General features: G+C 41.7%; 1 protein-coding gene across 2 annotated transcripts; it reads left to right on the top strand.

Moving 5' to 3' along the window:
* Positions 1-624: 624 nt before the first annotated feature.
* Positions 625-26,459, top strand: bbs4 (Bardet-Biedl syndrome 4). 2 transcript variants are annotated; one of them, XM_061815287.1, is made up of 16 exons: positions 625-722; positions 6,192-6,234; positions 10,348-10,427; positions 11,301-11,364; positions 11,548-11,659; positions 11,839-11,911; positions 12,480-12,533; positions 12,607-12,734; positions 14,404-14,458; positions 14,544-14,612; positions 14,796-14,948; positions 19,294-19,465; positions 19,568-19,637; positions 22,485-22,578; positions 22,657-22,861; positions 25,946-26,459. In XM_061815287.1, the coding sequence occupies exons 1-16, from the start codon at positions 696-698 to the stop codon at positions 26,077-26,079; spliced, it is 1,533 nt and encodes a 510-aa protein (XP_061671271.1). In that variant the 5' UTR covers positions 625-695; the 3' UTR covers positions 26,080-26,459. The 2 variants fall into 2 exon arrangements, with proteins under 2 accessions (XP_061671271.1, XP_061671272.1); XM_061815288.1 differs by having other exon boundaries at positions 22,434-22,578; positions 22,657-22,789.

Raw genomic sequence — 26,459 nt, 5'->3', positions numbered from 1 at the left:
TGTAATGTACTCATTTCTGTAGATTTTTTTTTCACTTTTTTTCTAATGCTTATGTCTTTGTCATACTAAATAAATCATTTTATTCTAAAAATGTACTACTATGTGTTTTGCAGTGGTAAACAATTTTTACTTTTAGGGCCTCTGATGGGGAAGTTGGTTCAATAAATCCCTCGTGAATATTGTTGCATACAGTGCGATCCACGACATCCATCCTGTGAAAAACTGCTTTCCTTTTTTTTTTTTTTTTTTTTTTAAATTTTGCCTAGCAGGAAAACAAAGAGGAATGGAATTGATGGATAAAACAAACATTATTTTCTGGGGGAAGACAGCTCATTTTGATACAGTGGCACCTCTACATTGACAGTGGAAATACTAAAATTGGACATTGGAATTTTTTGTTTTTGATTTTCAAATGAACTGTAAGTGAGGGCACGTGAAACCCAGGACTTTTGTGAAAGCTGCTCTAATAAATGTCAAATTTTAAAGGTGTGGGATTCCATTAAAGGGTTCTTTTAGCGACCAGGAAAAATTGACGCTTTTTAGCTCCGTTTTGTACACGAAAACGATCCAAGTCAAATCGCAGGCTCCTGTGATTGGCGGAGACTGAAGGGGCGGTTCCATCAGAAGCCTGCTCACTCCACCTCCGCCTTTCGCACTTGTATCTATGGCAACAGCTTGTCTTTGACGACACAAAGATGGCGGACGTAGAGCAACAAGCAATGGTGAGCCCGAAAGCCGCAGCTCCATGTCGTTTGCGTCAATAGTCAGACAACACTTGCAGCTAATTTGTCATTGTTAGAATGTACAGGAAATGATGGTGGGGTGTATGAACAGGGACGGATTTGAACGCGACACCGTAAGCTACTCTAAATCGGAGCTAAGTTAATTATCCCACTTCTCGCAGTATGTAGCAGCTTCAAGCTTGTTGAAGTGCCTGTTGGGAATCGAAATCAGCAACAGCTCTGAGTGAAGTCAATGTTCAAGATGTCTGTCAGATTTCTAGCGATCGTGAAAAACACACTACCAGATTGTGCTAATGTTATTCTATTTTTTTTATTGACCGTAGGCTAACAACGACATCTGATGCAAAACACTAGTTACTACACCCCCCTCCCCCAAAAAAAGAAACATGACTTGTGACCTGAGATATTTTATGTGGATGGGGAAGATTAAAAAAAACCATCTCCCACTTCAAAACCGGTGACTAAAAAAATGTGTATATTACGCGCATGCCTTTCTGGCTAAACATATTCCAAGATGCTGTTTATTGCGATATGCAACGTCGATAAATATTTGACTTTTTCTAGCTACATTTATTCTCCTGAGTCCTCTCTAACCCAAGGTATCAAGTTGTGGTCTTCATCCATGTACCTTAAAAGCATTAGATTATATTGCAGATTTAACGTTTATCTTTTTTTCCACTGTATTTCCTGATATAATATAGGATGTATCTTACTTAAATTCTCAAATGTCATACTTTTATATCAAAATAGGGTATCAATGGGTATAGAAGTTTTACATGAATAAAATGAGTTCCAGTTTGTAAGCCTAAACTAAACTAGTGAGAATCAACTTTAAAGAAAATGGATGGATTGTTTGAATTAGTCTGCATGGTGGATGACTGGTTAACACGTTTGCCTCACTGTTCAGAGGAGCTGGGTTCAAACTGGCCTCACCTATGCGGGGTGTGCACGTTCTCTTCATGCCTGCATGGTTTTTGCGCGGTTTCCTCCCATAAAGGAAAAACATGCATGGTAGTTTAATTGAAGACTCTAAATTGACCATAGGTGTGAATGTGACTGCAATAGTTTGTTTACATGTGCCATCTGATTGACTGGCTATCAGTTCAGGGTGTCCCCCACCTTTTGTCCGGATTCAGCTGCGATAGGCTCCAGCATGCCCCCTGACCCTTGTGAGGATAAGCGGATAGGAAAACGAGTGGATGAATGTTTTCAATAAGAATAGTGAATGCCTTATCTTTCCCTTTACTTGTCATTTTTACTGAAAAATAGAATTGTTCAATGTCACTTTTTACCTGCAAGTATCATCACTCTTCTCTACAGAAAAACATCAATTTGGGTTCACTTTAATTGCAAAAATGATATTAATATAAAATAGAGCGCATTTATTAGGGCCATAATGTACCAGTTTGTGCACTTCCTGGGTTCCATCATTTTTTGTCCTTGTATATTTTTAGTTAAATCCATAATTAAAAAAATTCTGTCCACAGAATACTGAATGATGATGGCAGTAATTTAAAGTCTCTTTTCCTGAAGCATAATATTGTTTCTGGGCAGACGTGAATGTAAAATGTGTCTTTCCCCAAACAGTTTTACCGCAATTTCAAATGTATAATACTCACTACCAAAACTGACTAAAAAAAAAAATGCTGTATGCTTCTACTTATATATAGTGCGCACCATGGATCTGCTGCTTGCCAAATACTCAATACATTATTATTTGTATTTGATTAGGTTTTCTGAGAAATATTCTGTTCTTTACGCATTAAGTAACATAAATACTACCTTTTTATTCATTATCTTCAAAGCCATGACACGAAATTCGACATTGCTGATAGTGAGGCCGCTTTCCCACGTCCTGAAGCTCTTGCATGTGATTTTCTCCGTTCAGATTCCTCCACAATCTCACGTTTAATTCATTCATACTGAGTCAGTGCGCACCGTGGCAGTTTCCCATGTCTTTAGCAACTGATAACTTTTGGGTAAAGGTGGCTGAGTTACTAGCCCTGTTCGTAAACATTTCTTACCTTAAGTTTAAGGCAAGGCTCAGCAACCTTTTTGAGGCTGAGGGCTACTTTGTGAGCACCGATCGTATGAAGGGCTACGTGACCTGTTTGCGGCAAATTTCAGACTCAGTTCATTACACGTACATTAAATATTTTTGTTATAATTTATTGTAGTAAATGACATTACTGGTATTTTAAATTTTTAATTCACATAAGCAAGCCAGTTCAGAATTTAAAGCACAAATAATAGTAACAATTCGTGTCCTATGGTATTTTGAGAAAATACCTCACGGGCGCCTTATATGGTCCTTGCGGGCTACCATTTGCCCACGGGCACCGCGTTGGTGACCCCTGGTTTAAGGTATAACAAACTCACAAGTGAGCATGCATGCCCTCCGGTCCAGTAGCAACAGAAAACAATAGCAATATGGCAGCTGACAAGAGGACATCCGAATGCTCTTATGAGCGGCTCCAGTTTATCGTAATAAATATATAAATGAAATTTAAAAAAAAAAAAAAAAAATATATATATATATATATATATATATATATATGGGTATATGACAATTTGCTGCCCAAACCAATTTTTCAATGTTCATTTACCAAAGTAGTCAGATGCTGCTCCAGGTTTACCTTTGAGATGTGTCGTGTCATCAGCAACTCCCACACATTTGAGAATTTTGGAGATATTGAGGATATCATTCATGTATAGTATTGGAGCCTAGTCCATATCCTATAATTTATTTTAGTGGTCATTATGAAATCCAAGTAATTTTTAATCCAACTGTAAGACTGGGACAACATCAATTTTCTCTTGTTCCCTTCACTCAAACATCTCAGGCAGGAGTCTCAAATTCAATTTAGTTTGGGGCTGCTGGAGGCAGAATCTGGCTAAGCCTGGGCTGCAGATGCAGATACACATACCTGCTCAATTTAAATGAATTAAAAAAAAATCCAATCTTCTCAAACACATTTTGTATATTTCAATACAAAATAAGATAAACAAGGAGGCTGGTTTAAACAATTTGTGTGCAAAACTACTCATAAAAGTCTCCATGGCAACGCTGCTGTTATTTCACCCACTGAAAAATGTCACTCTGCTTGTACCAAGCCCAGTCACTGTCATGCCCGCAAGAGCATTATACTCCACTGTGAGTCCTAGATTTATCACCTCTGCACACAACACTGGTAAAGTGTCATTCATTTAAAAAAAAAAACTTGCAGGCCGCATGAACATTAAACTTTCATATTAAGGTGGGGGCCACAAAATATTATCTCAAGGGCCACAAATGGCCCCCGGGACACCAGTTTTACACCATTGATCTAAGGGGATAAGTCACCCATATATACAGTGAAGAAAGTCAGTATTTGAACACACTGCTATATTGCAAGTTCTCCCACTTGGAAATCATGTAGGGGTCTGAAATTTTTGTCATAGGTGCATGTCAGCTGTGAGAGGGATGATCTTAAAATAAAAATCCCGAAATCACAATGTATGATTTTTTTTTTTTTTTTTTATGGTTTATTTTTGTGATATAGCTGCAAATAAGTACCTGAACATCTGAGAAAACCAATGTTAATATTTGGTTCATTAGCCTTTGTTTGCAATTACAGAGGTCAGACGTTTCCTGTAGTTGCTCACCAGGTTTGTACACACTGCAGGAGGGATGTTGGCCCACTCCTCCACGCAGATCTTCTCTCGATCAGACAGGTTTCTGGGCTGTCGCTGAGAAACACAGAGTTTCAGCTCCCTCATAGATTTTCCATTGGGTTTAGGCCTGGAGACTGGCCACGCCAGAACATTGATATGCTCCTGAGTGAGCCACTCCTTGATTTTCCTGGCTGTGCTTCGGGTCATTGCCATGTTGAAAGACCCAGTCACGACCCATCTTCAATGCTCTGGCAGAGGGAAAGAGGTTGTTCCCCAAAATCTCACAATACTTGGCCGTGGTCATCCTCTCCTTAATAAAGTGCAGTCGTCTTGTCCAATGTCCAGAAAAACACCCCAAAGCATGATGCTACCACCCCCATGCTTCACAGTAGGGATGGTGTTCTTAGGATGGAACTCATCATTTGTCTTCTTCCAAACACGGTTAGTGGAATTATGACTAATAAGTTCCATTTTGGTGTCGTTTGACCACAAAACTTTCTCCCGTGACTCCTCTGTAACCTTCCAAATGGTCATTGGCAAACTTAAGACAGGCCTTGACATGTGCTGGTTTAAGCTGGAGGAACCTTCCGTGCCATGCATGATTTCAAAGCATGACGTCTTAGTGTATTACCAACAGTCACCTTGGAAACGGTGGTCCCAGCTCTTTTCAGGTCATTGACCAAGTCCTGTCGTGTAGTCCTGAGCTGATTCCTCACCTTTCTAAGGATCACTGAGACCCCACGAGGTGATATCTTGCATGAGGATAGAAAATCTTTGGAGGGAGCTGAAACTCCGTGTTTCTCAGCGACAGCCCAGAAACCTGTCTGATATAGAGAAGATCTGTGTGGAGGAGTGGGCCAAAATGTGTGTGTGCAAACCTGGTGAACAACTACAGGAAACGTTTGACCTCTGTAATCGCAAACAAAGGCTACTATACCAAATATTACCATTGGTTTTCTCAGGTGTTCCAATACTTATTTGCAGGTGTATCACACAAATAAATCATAAAAAAAATCATACATTGTAATTTCTGGATTTTTCTTTTTAGATTATCTCTCTCACAGTGGAATGCACCTACGATGAAAATTTCAGACCCCTCCATGATTTCTAAGTGGGAGAACTTGCAATATAGCAGGATGTTCAAATACTTATTTTTTTCACTGTAGATAAAAATAAATCAAGTTTATTGTTTAAATCCGAGGCCACGAACCACCATTTTCCTCATCACTGTGAGAAATCATGAGCATGATCAGTGTATTCACATAATTAATAACAAATTATTGAAGGAAATTTGAGCAAATTTGATATTTTAGAAGCATGTATTATACATAACTGATTGCATTGTCAGTTCAAACTATTAGCACACCTTTGTTTTAATGTTGGTAGTCTTGCAAAGAACAAAAAAATTCAATATTATGGAAAGAAATGTTTCCCCGTGAGAATAATAAAAGCTAACTCAGTCCAAAAAGGTATTTTTTTTATTCTTTAAATGTTTCAAAAAGTGATGATGATGCGAAAATGCACTGTTAAAGGTAGTAGTGAAGGTTGATTTTTTTTTTTTTTTTTTTTTTTTTTTGCCTTTACATTGTCCTCAGGACTGGAAAACCCCAGCAGAATATAATGGTCACATAATATAATAACAATAATAATGTACTCTGGAACAACAGTTAACGTTCACACTGTTCAACAGGCCCCAAAAGATTGCTGGACATCTGAGTGTCGCTTAGCAGCTCGTACGATGCGATTTGGTCTGCTGCATTTTTAATCATTTGCGTTATCTTTTATGCGTTGCAGCTACCGGTGGTCTCAGAAGTAAGAAAACGTCGAGCACCTAAAGGTAAAGTTACTCTACTTGATTTGAAATGATTTCTCAATCAAAGTTGTGTTTAATTCATTTTCAACTTTACATTTCAGACTAAATGTTTCACTTTATCTTGCACTGTGATGGATAAAATGCAGAGAATAAATTTCCTATGCATGAATGTTCAAGACAAAGATGATAATTCTTATTATTTTTGGCGGCATTGTGGGGCAACTGGTTAGAGCGTTGGTCTCACAGTTCTGAGGAGTGTGGGTCAAGCTCCAACCCCGCCTGTGTGGACTTTGCATGTTCTCCCCGTGCCTGCGTGGGTTTTTTCATTAATTGGACACTTTAAATCGGCCCTTGGTGTGAACGTGAGTGCGGCAGTTTGCCTCCATGTGCCCTGCGATTGGCTGCTGGCAACCAGTTCAGAGTGTACCTTGCCTCCTGCCTGTTGCTGGCTGGGATCGGCTCCAGCACTCCCACCACCCTGGTGAGGATAAACGAGGATAAAATGGATGGCTGGATTATTATTGTTGTTTTCTTCATAATCATCATCACTGGTAAAGCTTAGTCATGGGTGTGAGACACTAACTGTCCTGCAGGGGTCACCCTCCTCCCTTTCGATATTGGGCTTAAACTGAAAGCATTGCAGTTTTTGTTTTGTTTTTTTTCTGTACAAACAAATATGCGTTCATCTATGATGGCACGCTGTGGCGACAAGCCGAAAGGAAAAGAAGAAGACAGAAAATGTCATAAACATTGGTATTGTTTGCCATCTCTGACAATCCTGTAAAATAATACTAAAACTAATTTCCCATGTACAGTAAAAGCCAAGTTTAAATTGTTTATTTGTATTCTCTAGCATTGTATACCCTATCTATAGCTCACTGTCATGCGTAAGGTGGTATGTTGATGAAATGTACACAGAAGATAAGTGGTGGAGACTGAACCATGCAGTGAAAATTAGTTAATTTTAATTACAAAGTCAGAAAGAGGTCTTGAGTATTGAATAAACAAAATGAGGTCATCTTTGGTTATGCCTTATTTTGTAAATGCAGTCCTGTATTGTGACATATTGATTACGTCAACAGCAAGTTTATAAGTACTGCATGCAATAAAACTGAAAAACCATCGCTACTTAAATAGCTTCACCAGTGACGTGCACAACTGAAATTATGGCTATGCAATTACATTTGATCTGAAAATCACGTAATTACAAGCAAGAATTAAATGCAGAAATGACATAGCAGGATTTTTTTTGTGTGGGTAAAACTATACTTCATTATATTTTCCATGACTTTTTTTTTTCTTCTCAAGTGTGTCTTTTGATCTCAGCATGTGTCTCATCTGCTCTTGTTCCCTATTAGAAAAGTTGGCGCACATGCAAGCGTTAGACTGATCAAATATCCAAAACGAACTGCACCATGTGTGGGATGAATTTTTTTTCAACGACTATTTTTAGGAGGCTCCATGCTGTGCCCTCTTTCCTGACAACCTTTTATTATTTATATTCTTATTATTCATACAAAACTCGCAGGAGTATGTGCAGTATGTATGCCATTTGCGAGCACCGAGGAGGTTGAGTGCCACAGCTGATAGAATATGATTTCTGTCTCAGCAGGAGAAAGCGGATTAGGTCAGTACAAATAGGACCCTTCCCAATCTTGACCCTGTGAGTGCGTTTCAGGCTCATGCAGCCACGGAGCAGATTTCTGAGAACAACTTGGAAGTGGCTGCGTTTTGAGTAGCAAATCAAAGAAGTGCTGCTTGAAGTGCTGACAGCAAGGGAACAGAAGGGAGCTGCGGTGTAATTCACACCATTCTTACACAGGCAGTTCCTTAATGATATTCCTAAATGTCAGTGGAAGATTTAAACCCAAAGACATCTTTTTTTTTTTTTAACATTTCCTTTTATCCTATTTTTAGACTTCAACACACATTAGACTTGTTTTCTTGTAAAATAAAGCTTGCCCTTTACTGGTAAGAAGCTTTGGACCATTGTGGTCCCATTTCTACTGATCCGGTCCTCAATTCTTCCCGTCTTCCTCCTCAGTTCCCTCTGTGTTCTGTCACCAGTACCTGACTAGTAAGAGATATTGTTGCCCAGGCAACAAGCACACTACCCTTACCTGCTGGAACGTTAAAAAGATTGAAAGTGTGGCAATATTTACGTCGTGACTCGTTAGTTGATTGCAGTTTCTTATGCGACGTTAACGTCTGCAGTCTGCTAACTGTTAGATTGGGTGGTAGATTAATTATCAGACAAATTAGGACCGTATGAATTGAAAATTGTCTCAAATAGAGCTAGCGGTGCGTTTCTAAGAGGGGGAAAGCACTTACAAGCCGTGACTGGCAGTGGGCCATGCGGCTTTGGCTCAGAGATGTAATAATGACTGCAAAAGGAGGGAATTCTCAGGATAAATCAGTCAGACGTTGACAAAGACATGATGAGCATGGAAAATGGTAATGGACTTACTTTTCAGTATCACAATCAGCTTTGTTGGCCAAATATGTTCCAAGACACAAAGGGAATTTATATCGGATTGTTGGAGCGGCTCTAGTATGACAACAAACGCCCACAATGACAAAATATACATTTAAGACATAAAAAACTACAACTACACAGATTCATTGAGCAATAAAATTGTACCACTTGTGTGATGAGGCTGATAATTGTGGAAATGATGCATGGTCTTCAAGCAATTTACAGCCGTTTAATATGAATAATTGTACAATGATCTGGTATAGAGACGACTGTGCAAATGTTGCAGACTTCTCACACACATAAGTGGCCAATAATAATCACAACAGTTCGCTAATAGTGCAACACGATAAAAAATCATGTCCCGACAGATGTGCAAAATTGGTAGGATGTTACAGTTAAATTGTAAGTAAACTGTTTAAGAAGTTAATGGCAAGAGGGACGAAGCTGGTGGAATGCCTGCTGGTTTTAGTTTGCAATGCTTGATATTGCCTGAGTGAAGGAGCTGGAATAGGTGGTGACGAAGATGTGGAGGATCACAGAGGATTTTGCACGTCCTTGTATTATAGTTCTGGCATTGTGCAAGTCCTCAAAAGGGGATAGGTAGGTACTGATAATTTTTTGGCAGCCTTGACTATCCATTACAGTCTGATTTTTGTCCTTATTTCTGCTAGCACCAAACCAGATTGTGATGAATGAACACAGCACTGATTCCATGACTGCTGTAGAGAACTGCCTCAGCAGCTCCTGTGGCAGGGCGTGCCTCCTCAGAAGCTGTAGGAAATACATCTTCTGTGGGGCCTTTTTGAGGATAGAGTTGACGTTGCTCTCCCACTTAAAGTCCTGAGAGAGTGTAATTCCCAGGAACTTGAAGGTCTCAATGGCTCACACAGGACAGTTGAACAGCGTGAGGGGCAGCTGTGGGTAAGCATGTTTCTTGAAGTCCACAATCATCTCTACATTCTTGAGTGTGCTCAGTTCTTCATCACCCTGGCTGCAACAATGCCCAAGCTGTTTTATTTCATGTTGATATGCTCACTCGTCAATATCTTTTGTTGAGGCTGATGACTGACTGTGATGTCGTTGGCAAACTTCAGGAGTTTGACACCTGGGTGCATTGATAAAGTAATTTGTGTAGCGAGAGAGGACATATCCTTGAGGGGTCCCGGTGCTGATAGTGAGTGTGGATGAGGTGTGCTGTATCCTGCCTGTCAGGAAGTTGTAGACCACTGGCAGATGGCAGGTGAATTAATTGGAGGAGAAGAGTTCAAGGATTTTGGTGTTGAACGCGGAGCTAAAGTCAACAAACAGGATCCTCGTGTCGGTGTCTGAGCCGTTTAAATGTTCCAGGATGGAGTGCATTCCCATTTTGACTGCATCATCCACCTGCAGACTGCATGGGTGCAGCAGGGGTCCTGTGACACTCTTGAGGTGGTCTGGCATGAGCTGTTCAAAGGACTTCATGACCACGAATGTCAGGGCAACAGCTCTGGGATCATTCAGTCTTAAAATTGCAGGTTTCTTGGGGATGGGGATGATGGTGGAACGTTTGAGGTAAGGTGGGACTTCACACAGTTCCAAAGATTTGTGTGAAAATTGAAGCAAGCTGCTCTACTCTCAAGCAGGAGTGCGACATACTGTCTTTTCTATGTGCTTTCTTTCAGCCCCCGAGCTTCCAATCGTAGAGAGAAGAAACTGGCTCATCCACCAGCACTATATACTTCAAGATTACGAAACCTGCAAGGTAAACAACCTTCATCAATGCACGATCATTCACAACACTTAACGGTCTTACATAAAACCTGCGTCGCACTGAGAACTGTCTAACATTTTGACTGTGCTGTAGCTAAAACGATCAACCAAAATGCAAGTTGTCATTTAAAATATGAATATCTGAGGAACTTTTATGTGTTAGGCAAACAAAAATAAATATGCGTCATGTTAATATCTTTAGGACAATATTTCACAAAGATATGCAGACAGATTTTATGATCAATTTCACAAAGCTCAATCTGCACAGTGACTCTAACACAACACGCATTTTCCTTCTTGCCTTCCTCTTGGAATGTTTGTCCCATGTCCAAATCTGATTTCCTACAGATTTGCTTTTTATCTTTTTTAAATTTGAATTGAATATCCTTTAAAACGAAAGCTGCACACTCTTGTTTGACTGCATCTTTTTCCACGCACACTGGCTTTTTTCAGTGCAAGTGACAATAATTCTTTATCCTGAAAAAATACACCATTAATTTGCCAATCCCTCAATGATCACGTTAACAATGTTCACATCGTTGTTGAATCGACTTGTCGAAATGCAAATTACGACTGGAGTTCAATCTCCCTTCAAACCAATTGACCTCACATAAAATCTTCACGTCAATGTTCACTCTATGGCAGTTGAGAAGAAGCCTACAAAGCCATTGAGCTTGTTTTCTCGAATGTTTTGCCTTGATCAAATCACATGGGAGGTTCAAAGAAAGCACTGTATCTTGCCACTGGAAGGGGTTGGGATGTCATGATGAAAGGATCCATTGTTCGATGAATAGTTTTCTTGCAGTTTAGGTCAAACCCAAGTTTTTGGCACTTTTACTTCCTTTTCTCCATTTTATCCATGTAGGTAGTCATTAAGGAGCAGTTGCAGGAGACAAATGGAATGTGTGAATACGCCATATATGTGCAAGGTGAGCTGGTGCACACATGCAACGTGAAGTATGTGAAATCTCTCTAGACTGCGATCCCTGAGATGTGCTGATGTGACTCTTTGGAACTATTACGGTTACTTAGATGTTTAATGTATTTTTCTTTTCGTGTGTGTAATTTAAGCTCTTTTTGTTTTGTCTGTTCTTTTTTTTTTCTTGCACCAGCACTAATCTTGCGTCTCGAGGGCAAGATCCAACAATCCCTGGAGCTGTTTCAGAGCTGTGCCATCCTTAATCCCAACAGCGCTGACAATCTGAAGCAAGTAGCCAGATCTCTGTGAGTTAGCGCCAGCGTGGCCCAACATCATGAAGAATTTTACTAATGCTCTCAGCATTACAAATACTTTAGGGAAAGATTAGAAGTCTAAGCGTGACGACAACTGCAACTGCTAGAAGGATAGAATGTCTGTTGAGTATGTTAAGATATTTCTCATATGGATTGTGGTTGTCTTGTAGGTTTTTACTGGGAAAGCACAAAGCAGCGATTGAATTCTATCGTGAAGCGGCAAGGCTCAACGAGAACGACTGGGTAAAAGAAAAGAAGCGCTCCTACTATAATGAACCTACCGTAGATAGTACAAAATGTTGTACACATTCATAAGGCTTTAACAGCAAAAAAAAAGTAGTTCTGTTTAGAAATGGCAATGGCTAGATTCACCCTCGGATTGAACCCTGTTATCATCAAGTAACATCTGCACACTTATACTCACTAAAATATTCTGAGCCATTTTACGACGATGTCTACCCCCATTCTGCTGAACCAGATCCAAGGGTTTCATAGCATTTGGTTACTTAAACGTAGCCTTATGGCTCCTTTTTTTGTAATAAGCATAGGTAATTTCACAACGCACCACATGAAACCCTGCAGGCACCCTAGTCTAGTAGCTACACCCTCACTACAAATATGTGCACAATTTCACTTCATGTGCTGTGCATTGTGCCATGGGGCATAAGATTTCACACTGCTTGCCAAAGTTTTGGGGAATCAGGCTCAGTAGTGTTGAAGGATGACTGCACTTGAGCAGCTATCCAGCTGTGTGTAAAAGGACTACATACTTGAAATTCACATGTAAAAAGCCAACTCTTCGTCACCACAGGAGATCAGTCACAATCTGGGAGTGTGCCATTTCTTCATCAAAGATTTCAGACATGTGAGTATGCTGACTGAAACCAATAATTGTTCACGAGTTCTTAACTTGAATTTGTTTGTCTTCTCTGTGTCAGGCTGAGGAGCATCTCAACATTGCTCTTCAGTTACACAAACATGACACGACTTTCATGATGCTCGGGAAAGTCCACTTGCTGGCCGGCGAAACTGACAAAGCCATTGAAGTGTACAAGAGGGCAGTAGAGTAAGTTGAGCTCAGATTGGACTAAAAAATAAACAAAATATACTGGACATTACATGAAACTAGAATGACACTCATTAGAACCAAGACCTCCAGCTAGCCTTTACAGAAAATAGTTCAGGAACATTTGTTATCATTTTGACTGCGTGCCCTTCTGGAGCCAGGCATGGAGGTGTGGCTCGAAGGTGAGTGGCCAGGCCTGCCTCCATAGAGCTTGGCCGGGCACAACCCGGAAGGGTAACATGGGTCCACCTTCCCATGGGGTTACCCCTGTGGAAGGGGACATCTGGGGGAGGCTCAGAGTCGAGCCACTGCACCTCTGCATTGAAAGGAGACAGATAAAGGGAAAGGGAAATCTGTTCATCCCTGCTTTAAGCTACTGCCCCCACGACCTGACCCGGATAAGCAGTAGAAGATGGATGGATGGATGGTCCAGGATATATCATCCGGGAGTGTTCACGCTATCAAACCTTTTCCTTTTTGTCCGCAACACTTAACCTGCAACCGCAAGGGACTCCTGCCAGCCGGCATCCTGGAGCCATATATGGTGGGAGACTAGAGCAAAAGCCATAAAGTAAAATGAAGTGGATGGGAGGAGTAAATGGGACAGTAGAATCGTTCATTCTATTGATCATTCTGACGCAAGAGAGGTTAGTCACCAACAGTCGAAGTAATGGCTATTAGAAAACTGCAGTTTACATTCAAACTTCATCTGCTGCACCCAACACAAGTGACGTCATTCACGCTGTGATCACGTGATTACAATATCAGCATACCCGTGCCGTAATGCTGGTCTGTGGGGATGGGGGTCTTCTTCCGCTCTCAACAACTTAACACATCATGCTGATTGTGCAACGAGAGGAAATACAACTCTGAACCTCCTGAATGGCATTTTAAAGGGATCTCTTTTTCAGCGAACACTCCCTCCTCTGGGGAATCTGCCCTCAACCTCATCCACCTTGAAACCACTAAGAAGCTGCAGCCAGCCAACATGACAGTTTGGTCTTGAGACAGAGGTGGCTGACTGTGGCTGTGTGTGTGTGTTTTTTTAAGTGCATAATTAAAAAATAGAGTTGTGGCATCTGTAGAGACCTTTTCGGGTTGGGGGTGTCAATTACTTGCAGGGGAATACTGTTAAACACTGTGAAACACCTTTCATATATGACCAACATTTCAATAAGGCGTTTTCATTCATTAAAAGAGTTCCTCCTTATTTCTCTGCTCATAATTAGTCATTAAGTCGGCATTTTGCCGTTTTCACCTGAGGGGCCTTTTCACTTCTTGTATAGATTTGGTTCATTTTCCCCTCTATTCATATGTTGAATATTTCATTATCAGGCCTTGCTGTAAATAAGAACATGATATCCGTGTCATGCTGCTGATTATGGCTTTCTCCTGGTGGCAGCAAATGAATTAATCAAATGCTTCAACACTTGTTGTTTAATTGAGACTTACCACAGTGAGTTTGATTTAAATACTGATGGGCCCCCTCATTAACATTTCTTTTTCAATTAATATGCCACCATTACATTAAAATGGATCCTGACTGAATAATCAGCACAATCTATGAATATTAACTATGATTGCTTAACATTAAGCGGGGGTCATGAAACAAAATTACGAGCGTGGATAAAGTTTCATTTTTTTTTTTTTGTTTTCATTCTCCTTTCAGATTCTCTCCAGAGAATACGGAACTGCTGACAACACTCGGCCTTCTCTTTCTCTCCGTAGGTCAACCAATATCAGTGCTATGATGTATACAAGGGAGAAATTGTGTTTTGATGTCAGTTCACCTGTGTTCATTTTTTACAGCTTGCTAAATTTCAAAAAGCTTTTGAGTACCTTGGAAATGCCCTCACATTCGACCCCAACAATTATAAGGTATGTGCGCATAAGCAGTGTGCTGTGGTCTTTGGTTTCATCAGCCTACCTGATGGCATCGTGTTGAATCATCTGAAATGAAAAGGTCATCGCCTGTCAGATGGTCCACTCCATCGTTCATCCCGTTTGAAAGGGCGCGTGGCCTTCCTCTGATAGCCTGCTAATGATTGCTTTTGTTTGCAGGCCATATTGGCTGCAGGCAGCATGATGCAGACACACGGGGACTTTGATGTGGCCATGAACAAGTACCGGGTCGCAGCGTGCGCCATGCCTGAAAGCCCCCCTCTCTGGAACAACATCGGCATGTGCTTCTTTGGAAAAAAGAAATATGTTGCGGTAAGTCCTCGTCCTCTTGGATTTTCTTGTTCCTCAATTCTCTACAAATAATCTGCAACATGAGGTTTTTACCAAAAAAAGCCAATGGTTTATTTGCATACTGCTTTGGTGCTTAAAAGTAGGACAGTAAGTATTACATGGAAATCAACTGAATAATCAGCTTGCTGTTCTTATCTGTGCAATGCAACTGTTTAAATGGAAGTAGTGTATCACGTTTAGATGAGACATTTTATATTCTGTTTCTCCAATGTAATAGCTTTATAAAATATGTTTCATCTGTGTCAGTCTGCCTCTTCTGTGACACCACATTAAAATGGGCCAATCCCTGGTGATTCCCACAGCAGTGACATTGTGGCACTCAATGCAGGCTCCCGTGTTAAGACAACTCGAATTCCAAGTTAAATAGCTCAGTGCAGGAGACATGCAGGCTGGCTGTCTCCTCAGCATTTGTTGCATATTCATCTTCTTCATTTGTTTAGCGTGGATACAAACTTTACAGTCTCAGGCTCAAACTATAAATATACTCATAGCTTTGAGAATATGTCCCTGTGAGACAACACTTCCAAAAACTATATTGTACTTTTACTGGGCTTGCCTGTAAGTTGTTTAGTAGATCAAAATCTGCAGTTTTCAGTCACAGTGACCAGTCGGCACCAGTCTTGGAAATGAGCTCAAAAAATCTTTTACTGACTTTTCTACTACTTTTTGTTTTTTTAGTAGTTGATCTGTGGACCAAATATCCATACATCCTGGTGGATTCACTACTGAGGTGGTTCGAGCTGCATGCACACCCGAACACAGCACCAACTCAGCCACCTTCTTGTTGCTTTGCAAAGCACAAGCCCTCAGCACTCGCTGGAGATTTTATACCAGATGAAATATAATTACATCACTGCCATCATCAAAACTTTGTGGTAAAAAAAAAATAAATTGGATTTTCATAAAAACTCATTGTTTCATTCTTTACTTACCAACCACAACATTATGACCACTTGTGAAATATACTGATATATGTCTTAAATATTCTGGAATGCAGCCCTATGGGGGCACAAGCCAGTGCAATCTATAGGCCGGTCCCAAACCTGGATGAATGCAGAGGGTTGCGTCAGGAAGGGCATCCGGCATAAAACTGTGACAAACAAATATGAGCGTTCATCTAAAGAATCCCATACCGGATCGGTTGTGGCCTGGGTGAACATCGCCCGCCCCCCTGTACCACTAACCTTCAGGGCGTCGGTGGAAATTGAGGTACTGTGAGTCAAAGACAAAGAAGAGGAGGAAACCAGATTTGTCGTCAGAAGAAGGAGAGTAATGCACAGAGCCTCCAACTGAGTGTAGGGACTTTGAATGTTGGGACTATGAAAGGAAAATCTGAGGAGTTGGTTGACATGATTAGGAGAAAGGTTGATATATTGTGCATCCAAGAGAGCAGGTGGAAAGGTAGTAACGCTAGAAGTTTAGGAGCAGGGTTTAAATTATCCTACCACAGAGTAGCTGGGAAGAGAAATGGAGTCGGGGTTATTCTAAAGGAAGAGCTGGCTAAGAATGTTTTGGAGGTGAAAAGAGTATCAGATCGAGTGATGGATGTAAGGATGTGATCTAGAGATGAAAGAGCAATTCTCGAAGGAACTAGATGAAGTAGATCTGAGCATCCCAGACAGAGAGAGAGTTGTGATTGATGCAGATTGTAATGGACATGTTGGTGAAGGAAATGGGGGCGATGAAGAAGCGATGGGTAAGTACGGCATCCAAGAAAGGAACTTTGAGGGACAGATGGTGGTGGACTTTGCAAAAAGGATGCAAATGGCTGTAGTGAACACTTATATCAAGGAGAGACAGGAGCATAGAGTGACCTACAAGAGCGGCACGCAGGTGGATTATATTTTGTGCAGAAATTCTGGAAGGAACTAGATGAAGTAGTTCTGAGCATACCAGACAGAGAGAGAGTTGTGATTGGTGCAGATGTAATGGACATTGGGAAAGGAAACAGGGGCAATGAAGAAGTGATGGGTAAGTACGGCATCCAGGAAAGGAACTTTAAGGGACAGATGGTGGTGGACTTTGCAAAAAGGATGGAGATGGCTGTAGTGAACACTTATTTCCAGAAGAGGGAGGAACATATAGTGACCTACAAGACCGGAGGTAGAAGCACGCAGGTGGGTTGTATTCTGTGCAGACGATGTAATATGAAGGAGGTTACTGACTGTAAGGTAGTGGTAGGGGAGAGTGTAACTCGACAGCATCGGTTGGTGGCGTGTAGGATGACTCTGGTGGTGGGGAGGAGGATTAAGAGAACAAAGGTAGAGTAGAGAACCAGGTGGTGGAAGCTGAGAAAGGAAGAATGTTGTGCGGCCTTTAGAGGTAAGACAGGCTCTCAATGGACAAGAGTAGCTCCCGGAAGAATGAACGACTACACCCAAGGTGATCAGAGAGACAGGCAGGAGAGTACTTGGTGTATCTTCTGGTAGGAAAGGGGAGAAAGAGACTTTGTGGTGGAACCCCAAAATACATGAAGTCATACAAGGAAAGGGCTTAGTGAAGAAGAAGTGGGACACTGAGAGGACTGAGGAGAGGAGAAATGGGTATATTGAGATGCGACGTTGGGCAAAGATAGAGGTGGCAAAGGCTAAAGAAGAGGCATATGATGACATTTACACCAGGTTGGACACGAAAGAAGGAGAAAAAGTTGGCCAGACAGAGGTGGGAAGGATGTGCAGCAGGTAAGGGTGATTAAGGATAGAGATGCAAATGTGTTGATTGGTGCCAGTAGTGTGCTAAATAGATGAAAAGAATACTTTGAGAAGTTAATGAATGACAAAAATGAGACGGAAGGAAGAGGAGAAGAGGCAAGTGTGAAGGACCAGGAAGTGGCAATGATTAGTAAGTGGGAACTTAGAAAGCCACTACATGGAATGAAAAATGGAAAGGCAGTTGGTCCTGATGACATACTGGTGTAAGTATGGAAGCAATTTGGAGAGATGGCTGTGGAGTTTTTGACCAACTTATTCAACAGAATACTAGCGGGCGAAAAGATACCAGAAGAATGGAGGAAAAGTATACTAGGCTAGGCTCAGGACAGAAGAAGTATCTGCGAGGAACAGTATGGTTTCATGCCTAGAAAGAATAAAACAGATGCATTATTTGCCTTGAAGATGCTCGTGGAAAAGTTCAAAGAAGGTTAGAAGGTTGTGTCTTTGTGGTTCTAGAGAAAGCCTATGATAGAATACCAAGAGAGGAACTGTGGTACTGCATGCGTAAGTCTGGTGTGGCAGAGAAGTATGTTAAAATAGTACAAGGATATGTATGATGGCAGCAGAACAATGGTGAGGTGTGCCGTAGGTGTGACAGAAGAATATAAGGTGGGGGTGGGAATGCATCAGGGATCAGCTCTGAGCCCCTTCCTGTTTGCAGTGGTAATGGATTGGCTGACAGATGAGGTTAGACTGGAATCCCCTTGGACCATGATGTTTGCAGATGATATTGTGATATACAGTGAAAGCAGGACGCAGGTGGAGAAACAATTGGAAAGATCGAGACATTCACTGGAAAGGAAAAGAATAAAGATTAGCTGAAGTAAAACAGAATATCTGTGCATGAATGAGAGGGATGGAGGAGGAAGAGTAAGGCTCCAGGGAGAAGAGATAGCGAGGGTGGACGACTTCAAATATTTGGGGTCAACAATCCAGAGCAATGATGAGTGTGGTAAGGAAGTGAAGAAACGAGTCCAAGCAGGTTGGAACACCTGGCGGAAGGTGTCTGGTGTGTTATGTGAAATAGAAGTGGCAGAAATGAAGATGTTGACGTTCTCCCTCGGAGTGAGCAGGTTGGAGAAATGACCTCTATAGAGGGACAGCCAAAGTTGGCTGTTTTGGAGACGCGGTTCAAGAGAGCAGACTTCGATGGTTTGGACATGTTCAGAGGCGAGAGAGTGAGTATATTGGTAGGAGGGTGCTGAGGATGGAGCTGCCAGACAAACAAGTGAGAGGAAGACCAAAGAAAAGGTTGATGGATGTTGTGAGGGAGGACAAGAGGACAGTGGCTGTTAGAGAGGAATATGCACCAGATAGGCTGAGATGGAAAAAGATGACATGCTGTGGTGACCCTTAATGGGACAAGCCCAAAGGAAAAGAAGAAGAAGTTTTAAATATTATGCCTTTACAGGAGCAATGCTCACCTGTAATGCTGAATTTTAATTGATGCTCTCAGACAAGTATTAATCTTACAATCTTCTAACCCTAAGTCTGTGATATCCCTTTAGTTTTTCTTGATATCCCATTTTATGAAGTTACTAGTCAAAGAGTTAGCATCTGACATCGCCCTCTCTCTTTCTCCTCCTTTCTCACAGGCCATTAGCTGCCTGAAGCGAGCCCACTACTTGTCTCCTTTTGACTGGAAAGTTTTGTACAACCTGGGCCTAGTGCACCTGACCATGCAGCAGTACGCTTCTGCTTTCCACTTCCTCAGCGCCGCCATCAACCTGAGCCCACGACTGGGCGAGCTGTACATGCTGCTGGCAGGTACCACGCCAAATGAGAAAACAGATCCTTCGAAATTTACACGGCATTGTTCATCATCGCCTTTAGTAGTATTGCAAGTCATGTGTGTACCCTTGTTAACAGTGGCTTTGACCAACTTGGATGATGTGGAGAATGCCACCAGAGCATACGAGCAAGCTGTGAATCTGGACCAGTAAGTTGTCCTATTTTGTTTTCTATACATACTTCGCTGCAAAGAGGAAAAATTATTAAAATTAAAAAAAAAGTTTGGGTAAATTCAAAATTTGAAATTAACAAGAACATTTTAAGATGAGCAATTCAGCTACAGTTTTTCTTTTGTGAAAAAAATGTGTAGAGTTTCACAACAAAGAAAAAATATACAGAACTGTTTTTCCACGTTTTGAAGCCTAACTCAAAGTGCCACTGTCATAAAATGGATGATTTTTAGTATGTCATTAATGAAAAAATGGAAGCCAATATGGGCCCATGCGTTTTTTCACCACAAAACATGATTTTCCCGCCATGAAAATCCTCTCGAGGGATTTATTTTCGACAAGAAGCAGGACGTGACGTAAAGGATAGACCCGCCCTCAAGTGGACTTGTTTGTTTCCATTAGTTTTACCTCCGGGGAGGTAGCGCATTGTTCCTTCGTGTTAGCCAAAATGGCGGCTCGTTGCATTGCTGGACATTGCTTGAACACTCAGGAGGATGGAGTTACCCTTCATAAGTTTGCAAGAGATCCGGTTCTCGTGAAAAATGGATTGTTCGGGTGCAGAGGACGAGCACTTTGTGGGTTCCAAATGACAGGTAGGTCTGTATACAGCTACTAAAAAAAATAACAGTTTGGGGCGGACCACGTAATCGGTCTTTCATAACGTAACAAAAGCTCCGCGTACAAAATGTGTCGATGTGCGCGTCAGTCGGCGTCGGGCTGCTGCCTCGCTTCGCGAGCGAAGGCTGCGGTTTGTGCTCGTGGACGGCGGCGGCTCTGAAGAACGCAGCACCGATGCCTCACTCAGCCGCGTGCGACAACAACGCAGTAAAGCGCCCCAACTCGATGGTGTTGTTCATCGCGTACTGAGGCGGCTATGAACAATCCCCTAAAGCAGCATGGCTTGGCTCCATTATAAGCCACCGCGGCGCTGAAAATGAGCCACACCGGCTGAGGCACCGCGTCTGGCTTGCGGACGGCGGCAGCTCTGAAGAATGCAGCTGACAATGCCTCACTCAGCCGCACGTGGTGACAATGCAGTAAAGCGCCCTGACTCGACGGTGTTTTTCATCGCGTACTGTGGCGGCTACAAACAACCCCCTAACGCAGCACGGCTCGGCTCCGTGATAAGCCACCTCAGCGCCAAAAATGAGCCACACCGGCAGGCTGCGATGAGCCGCGATGGCTCATCTCTGCCGTGGAAGTGGATCGGACGTGGAGGCGGTTTGGCCGTGATCGCATATCATCTGAATATCCCTTGAAATAGTGTAATATTGCCCCAGTAACTTCACTCGGTTGTGTGGTGTTCTCCTTTTCGAAAAGAGCTTCCGTATCAGAAGGTGCGTGTTAGTCTCCCATAGTAGGGTGCACCGCGTGTTTTCATTGGCGAATGTTCGGGTGACATCACGGACAGAGGATGCAGCCAATAGAGCGACCACTTGGATGTTGTGGGATGACACTTCTGCAACTTTGTGCATGGATGACGCGCTCTCCGTTCACATTTATTTTTTCTTGTAGACATTGAAGTGAATAATGTTATGTGTAGTTTTCATTACAATATCTATTTTAAATGTTTAGAAGGATGACACTTGACCTTTAAAGCCCAGGTGTCATGCCTATAAACATTCGAGAATAGATAATGTAATGAAAAATACATATAATGTTATTCACTTCAATAACTATATGAAAAAAATAGAGAGTGCGTCATCCATGCGCAAATTGCGGAAGTCTCATTTGACGTTCAATTGGTAGCGATATTGGCTGCATCTTCTGTCCGTGATGTCACACTGGGACAGTCGCCATTGAAAACACGCTGTGCCACATACTGTGGGAGACAAACACGCCTTCTGACACGGAAGCTCTTATCAAAGAAGAGAACATCTCACAACCTAGTGAAGTGTCTGGGGCTATATTACCCTATTGTTTCAAGCCATATTTAGATGGTATGCGGATCACGGCCAAACTGCATGCAGCCAAACCACCTCTCCGTCTGATCCACCTCTGCAGCGGTGATAAACAACGCCGCTTGCGAGCAACGACGACGCCGCAGCCAAACCGCCTCCCCGTCCGATCCACCTCCGCGGCAGAGAGGAGCCACCGCTGCCCGGTGTCGCAACAAGCCACGCCGGCGGCGGCACGTCCGCCGATCACGGCTTTGGCCGGGGTGGCACATTGACACATTTAGCACCCCTGATTTACGGATTATTAGACATGTACCTACGGATGAAAATTTCAGACCCCTCCATGATTTCTAAGTGGGAGAAGTTACAATATAGCAGGGTGTTCAAATACTAATTTTCTTCACTGTACCTTCCAGCAGCTAAAACTACTATAAATATATGAGACCACTTGAGTGCGCTACTGCCCTTTACATCACTTCCTGCTTCATCTTGAAAACAAATCCCTCAAGAGGATTTTCATGGCGGGAGTTACAAAAAGCCACATATGTCAAAATCACGTTTTGTGGTGAAAAAACAGATGGATCCATACCGGGTGCCGTTTTTTCATTAATAACATGGTAAAAATCATGCATTTCATAACAGTGGACCTTTAAAAATACTGTACAAGTAAAATCAAGTCAGCAATTGGAAAATACAACTTGGTCCCTTTATTTTGCAAACTAAAATTTTTGCTTTAAATTTCAATTAATTGTACATGATGTTTTTCCAACATAAATTACAGTTTTAGGTCCAAAAATAACTTGTTTTTTTCTTTTTAAAATGTATTAATTCTGCAACTTGAAGCATTTCATTTCTGTCTGTGAATTTTCTTGGTAGATCAAACCCTCTGGTCAACCTGAACTTTGCAATCTTCCTCTACAATCACAGCGACAAGAAGGGAGCGCTGAGTCAGTATCAGGAAATGGAGAGAAAAGTCAACACACTCAGAGACAGCAGTAGCAGCTTCGACTTTGACCCAGAGGTACAAAAACTGCTGATTTGGCGATAACTGCCATTAAAGCCTGTATATTATCGTGAAGTATTTATGTGTTTTTCACAGCTCATAGACATGGCTCAGAAGATGGGAGCAGCCCTCCAGGTTACAGAGAGCGTGGTGTGGACCAAACCATGCAAGGACTCCAAGTCCAAAGCGAGCTCAGGCGCAGCAACTCCGAGCCCGGGCGCCCCTCTTGGTACTAATCAAGCTCTGGGTCAGGCCATGTCTTCTGCTGCCAGCTACAACAAAAACATCCAACTACCAACAAGTACATTTGACTTCTCTGATATGCACTCGATGTGTGGTTTTAGTTTGTAGCACTGAAAGCACGTTTCACTTACTGAAGTCAGTTTCATTGGTAATCTAAAAGACATTTTCACCGCACCACATCAATAAAACCAGCCGTTATTTGAATTTTATGTGTAAAATAACCTCAAGCTGCAATATGGCACATGGTTGACCATAAACAATTGTTAGCTTCTCACGTTCCTCAAAGGTAAGCAAACCCTTGGGCATTGTTTTGTTTCTCAGCAAAGAAATTACACCAGGTATTTTCCTCCAAATTGTGGACTATCTTCTTATTAATAGCCCACATCCATTTAGAGTCTTGGTAGATAAGGTAATTTTTCTCAATAGAAACGAGCTACGTTGTTATTTGGCTTAAATGCACAGTGCTTCATCTTGGCTAAAATTCTGCCACACAATTTTATATGTTTGTGTAGCTGTAATTGATCCTATTCAGAGATGTTGCTGTACTTTCAATTGTTGAGTTACAGCACAGAAATATAATAAATTAAGTGTTGTGTAAATATCTGTAATGACACAGGGGAAATAATATTTAAAATAAATAAGAAAGGGAGGTCCAAAAACGCATGGAAGGCCAGCACAGCACCTAAAATCTATCAAGCGTCAAACAACAATCCAGCCTCCTGTCAGTGGAAGTGAATATCAGCTGGTTCAGACTTAGCTGATGGCCTACAAAAAAAGTGTCATTTGCCAGGGTATGAGACACATGATGGATAAGAGCAGAGTTTTGGCTCAAAACCATCACAAACTAATTGTTGCAAAACATAACCATGGCATTGGTTACAGGCACAAATCTAAGCTTCGGAATGTTCCAGTGAGCACCGTTGGGGCCATAATTCGTAAGTGGAAAGCCAGTCATACCAACGTAAGAATTTGCCTTGAACAAGTGCCCCTCGCAAGATTTCTGACAGAAGAGTGCAAAGAACTGTCAGAAGAGGTGTCCACAAGTGCCAATGACCAATTGTGGAGACCTTAAAAAAGATAGTGAATTTGCAGGTACTGTTGTCACAAAGACCAAGTATGTATTGCACTCTGCCGCCGTTGCCTGTATGCACGCTCATCGTACAAGATGGGAGGAGAGCAAAGTCTGGTCTGAAGAGACCAAAATGGAACTCTTTTAGAATGCACGCCACATTTGGAGGAGAAATGGCATAGCACATCACCCTAAAAACACCAGGGCAACAGTCAGGTTCAGAGGTGGGAACATGATGATGGGGCACTCCTTTTCACCAAGTGGTATTGGTAAACTTCACATTATTGAAGAAAGGATGAATGAGCAAATGTACCAAAACATGATTGACAAAAATCTGCTCCCATCTACGAGGATGATGTAAATGAAATGAGCGTGGATATCTTATCAGCATAATGATCCAAAATATACTGCTAAGGAAACTCTCAATTGGTCTCAAAGAAAAAAATAACGCTGATAAAAAGGCCCAGCCAATCATCTGACTCTCATCCAATCCCAAATCTATGGAAAGAACTGAAACTCATGGCCCACAGAAGAACCTAGCACACAATGTTTGAGTCCATTACAGTAGTTGCGAGCGAGCGTTGCTTACGTATATTACGGTTGTTATGGGTATTGTAACAACAAGCTCAGTGTGTATGTGCATTGTGTGTCACCGTCTGAGTGAGCCGGGGCTCCGCAGCGGAAGGGTGAGAAGGAAAAAAAAAACGCGATGGCGACCGGGGGAGATTCCTTTCACTGTTCCTACCACACAGCTCAGCTGTGCAACGAGAGAAGGAAGAGTTAACCCCAAGTAGGACGACCACGGCACAGAGAAGACCTATCCCCTGCGTCTCCCGACCACGGTCATGTTACTGCAACAGGAAAGGTTAGCATGTTATTTTCTCAAAACTGGCTTTCACATTGAATGAAAATAGGTCCAAGTTCCCCAGTCGGACGGTGATCTTTGGAGAAAATAATTTAAAGACGTGGAAAAATGCATTTATACAAAAATATGTGGATGGACACAGGACGCTTTTACCAGAGCGGGAGAGCTCATATTATTATGGGATTGAGCGCAACAGCAAGCCACTCTGCCTTTTTGTGTCAAACGTCTATCGCATTTCACAACTTCAAATCTTCACTTCAGCTCACTCCACATTAACATTGACCTGGAATTTCCAAAAAGGGACTAAACTTCCCAGTCACAAGTTAGTCACTTTGAAAAATAAATGAGACAGAAAAGCAGATGCATTTTTTTTTTTTTTTTTTGAAAAATGAAGCATCCAGAGACGAATGGTTACATCATATCAAATGGATGGATCATTGGAAGGTCCAAAAACCCATAGATTGAAGAGTACTTTATTAAAAAATGTCTTGGTGATGTCGCTGAAATCTTTTGTCCTGGAAAAAAATGTGCTCACACCTTCAACTGTCCCGCCACACTGAAGAGTATTGGAAATTAGCATGGTTACTGATTTATAGTTTCACTCAGACCTCCAGTCATGTGAGTATTTCAGTGTTGCATTCGATGGGAATTGTGCCGTAGAGAACTTTTTTTTTTTTAATTTTATTATCTTGGTACTCTGTAGGACTCGATTTGTCTTCATGTTGGTGTGTGACATTTACAATAAATCTAGCTGAGCAAAGGTATGTGTGTGTGAGGAGGGAAGGATGTTCACGTGTCTGATGTGGCTCTTTGCCGTAACACAGTAAAAATTGTGGCTCTTCATCTCTGACTGCCTGGCCACCCCTTCGCGACAACAATGCATGTGACTAGTTATTTTCTACATACAGGAGGCTTTCTTGAAGCTGTCAAAAGGGTTTCATACAAAGTATTTAACAACTATTAGTTGGCGTGTTCAATACTTTTTCCCTGTGTCATTTCACATATTACCAGAACAATGGTAATAGAAAAAACATTTTTTTATCCTTTTATTCTACTTTCTATGTATGTATGGATTACTTGGTTCCCAACAACTGGTGAAATGTTCATGTTTTTGGAAATATATTTAGTGTGAAAAATGATGAATTGTTAAGTAGTGTAATTATTTCAGCCCCTGCATATTCCCTTGACATATCTGTGTTGTTCCGAAGGACGCTCCACATCACTTGACCCTGACCCAGACGTGGACAACGTTCCCAACCCGCCTTCTGATCCTCCAGGTTCCCCAGAACCTGGCCAAGCAGAGGACCACAGCCCTAAGAGAAAATCAAAGGCGGAAGAATAAATTAGTATGGAGGAATATCTGCCTCTCTCCAGTTGAATCGGAAAATTACGCGTTTGAACTCTTTGACTGATCAGGTGTAGCTGTTTTACTTTACATTGAGCTATGAGATGTTTTTTTTCCTGCATTCACATAAAATGGTCAAAATACAAGCGATTGTAAGAGCTTGCTTACAAAAAAAAAAAACAAGCTGGGAACACATGCTGCTAAGTTAAATGTCAGTGCTGCAACAATTATGGCACTATAATATGCTTACAAGATTAGAATGCTTTGATAAATAGAATGTTGTTGTCGGGTGTAAATAGTGATTTTTATATGTCAAATGTCACAAGTATGTAATGTGTTCAACATTAAATTCTAGAGAGGTCGACTCTTTTCTTCCA

Source organism: Syngnathoides biaculeatus, chromosome 3, assembly GCF_019802595.1.
Source record: "Syngnathoides biaculeatus isolate LvHL_M chromosome 3, ASM1980259v1, whole genome shotgun sequence".
Taxonomy (NCBI): domain Eukaryota; kingdom Metazoa; phylum Chordata; class Actinopteri; order Syngnathiformes; family Syngnathidae; genus Syngnathoides; species Syngnathoides biaculeatus.
Note: the sequence above shows the minus strand (reverse complement) of the source record. Positions and strands in the feature narration are given on the sequence as shown.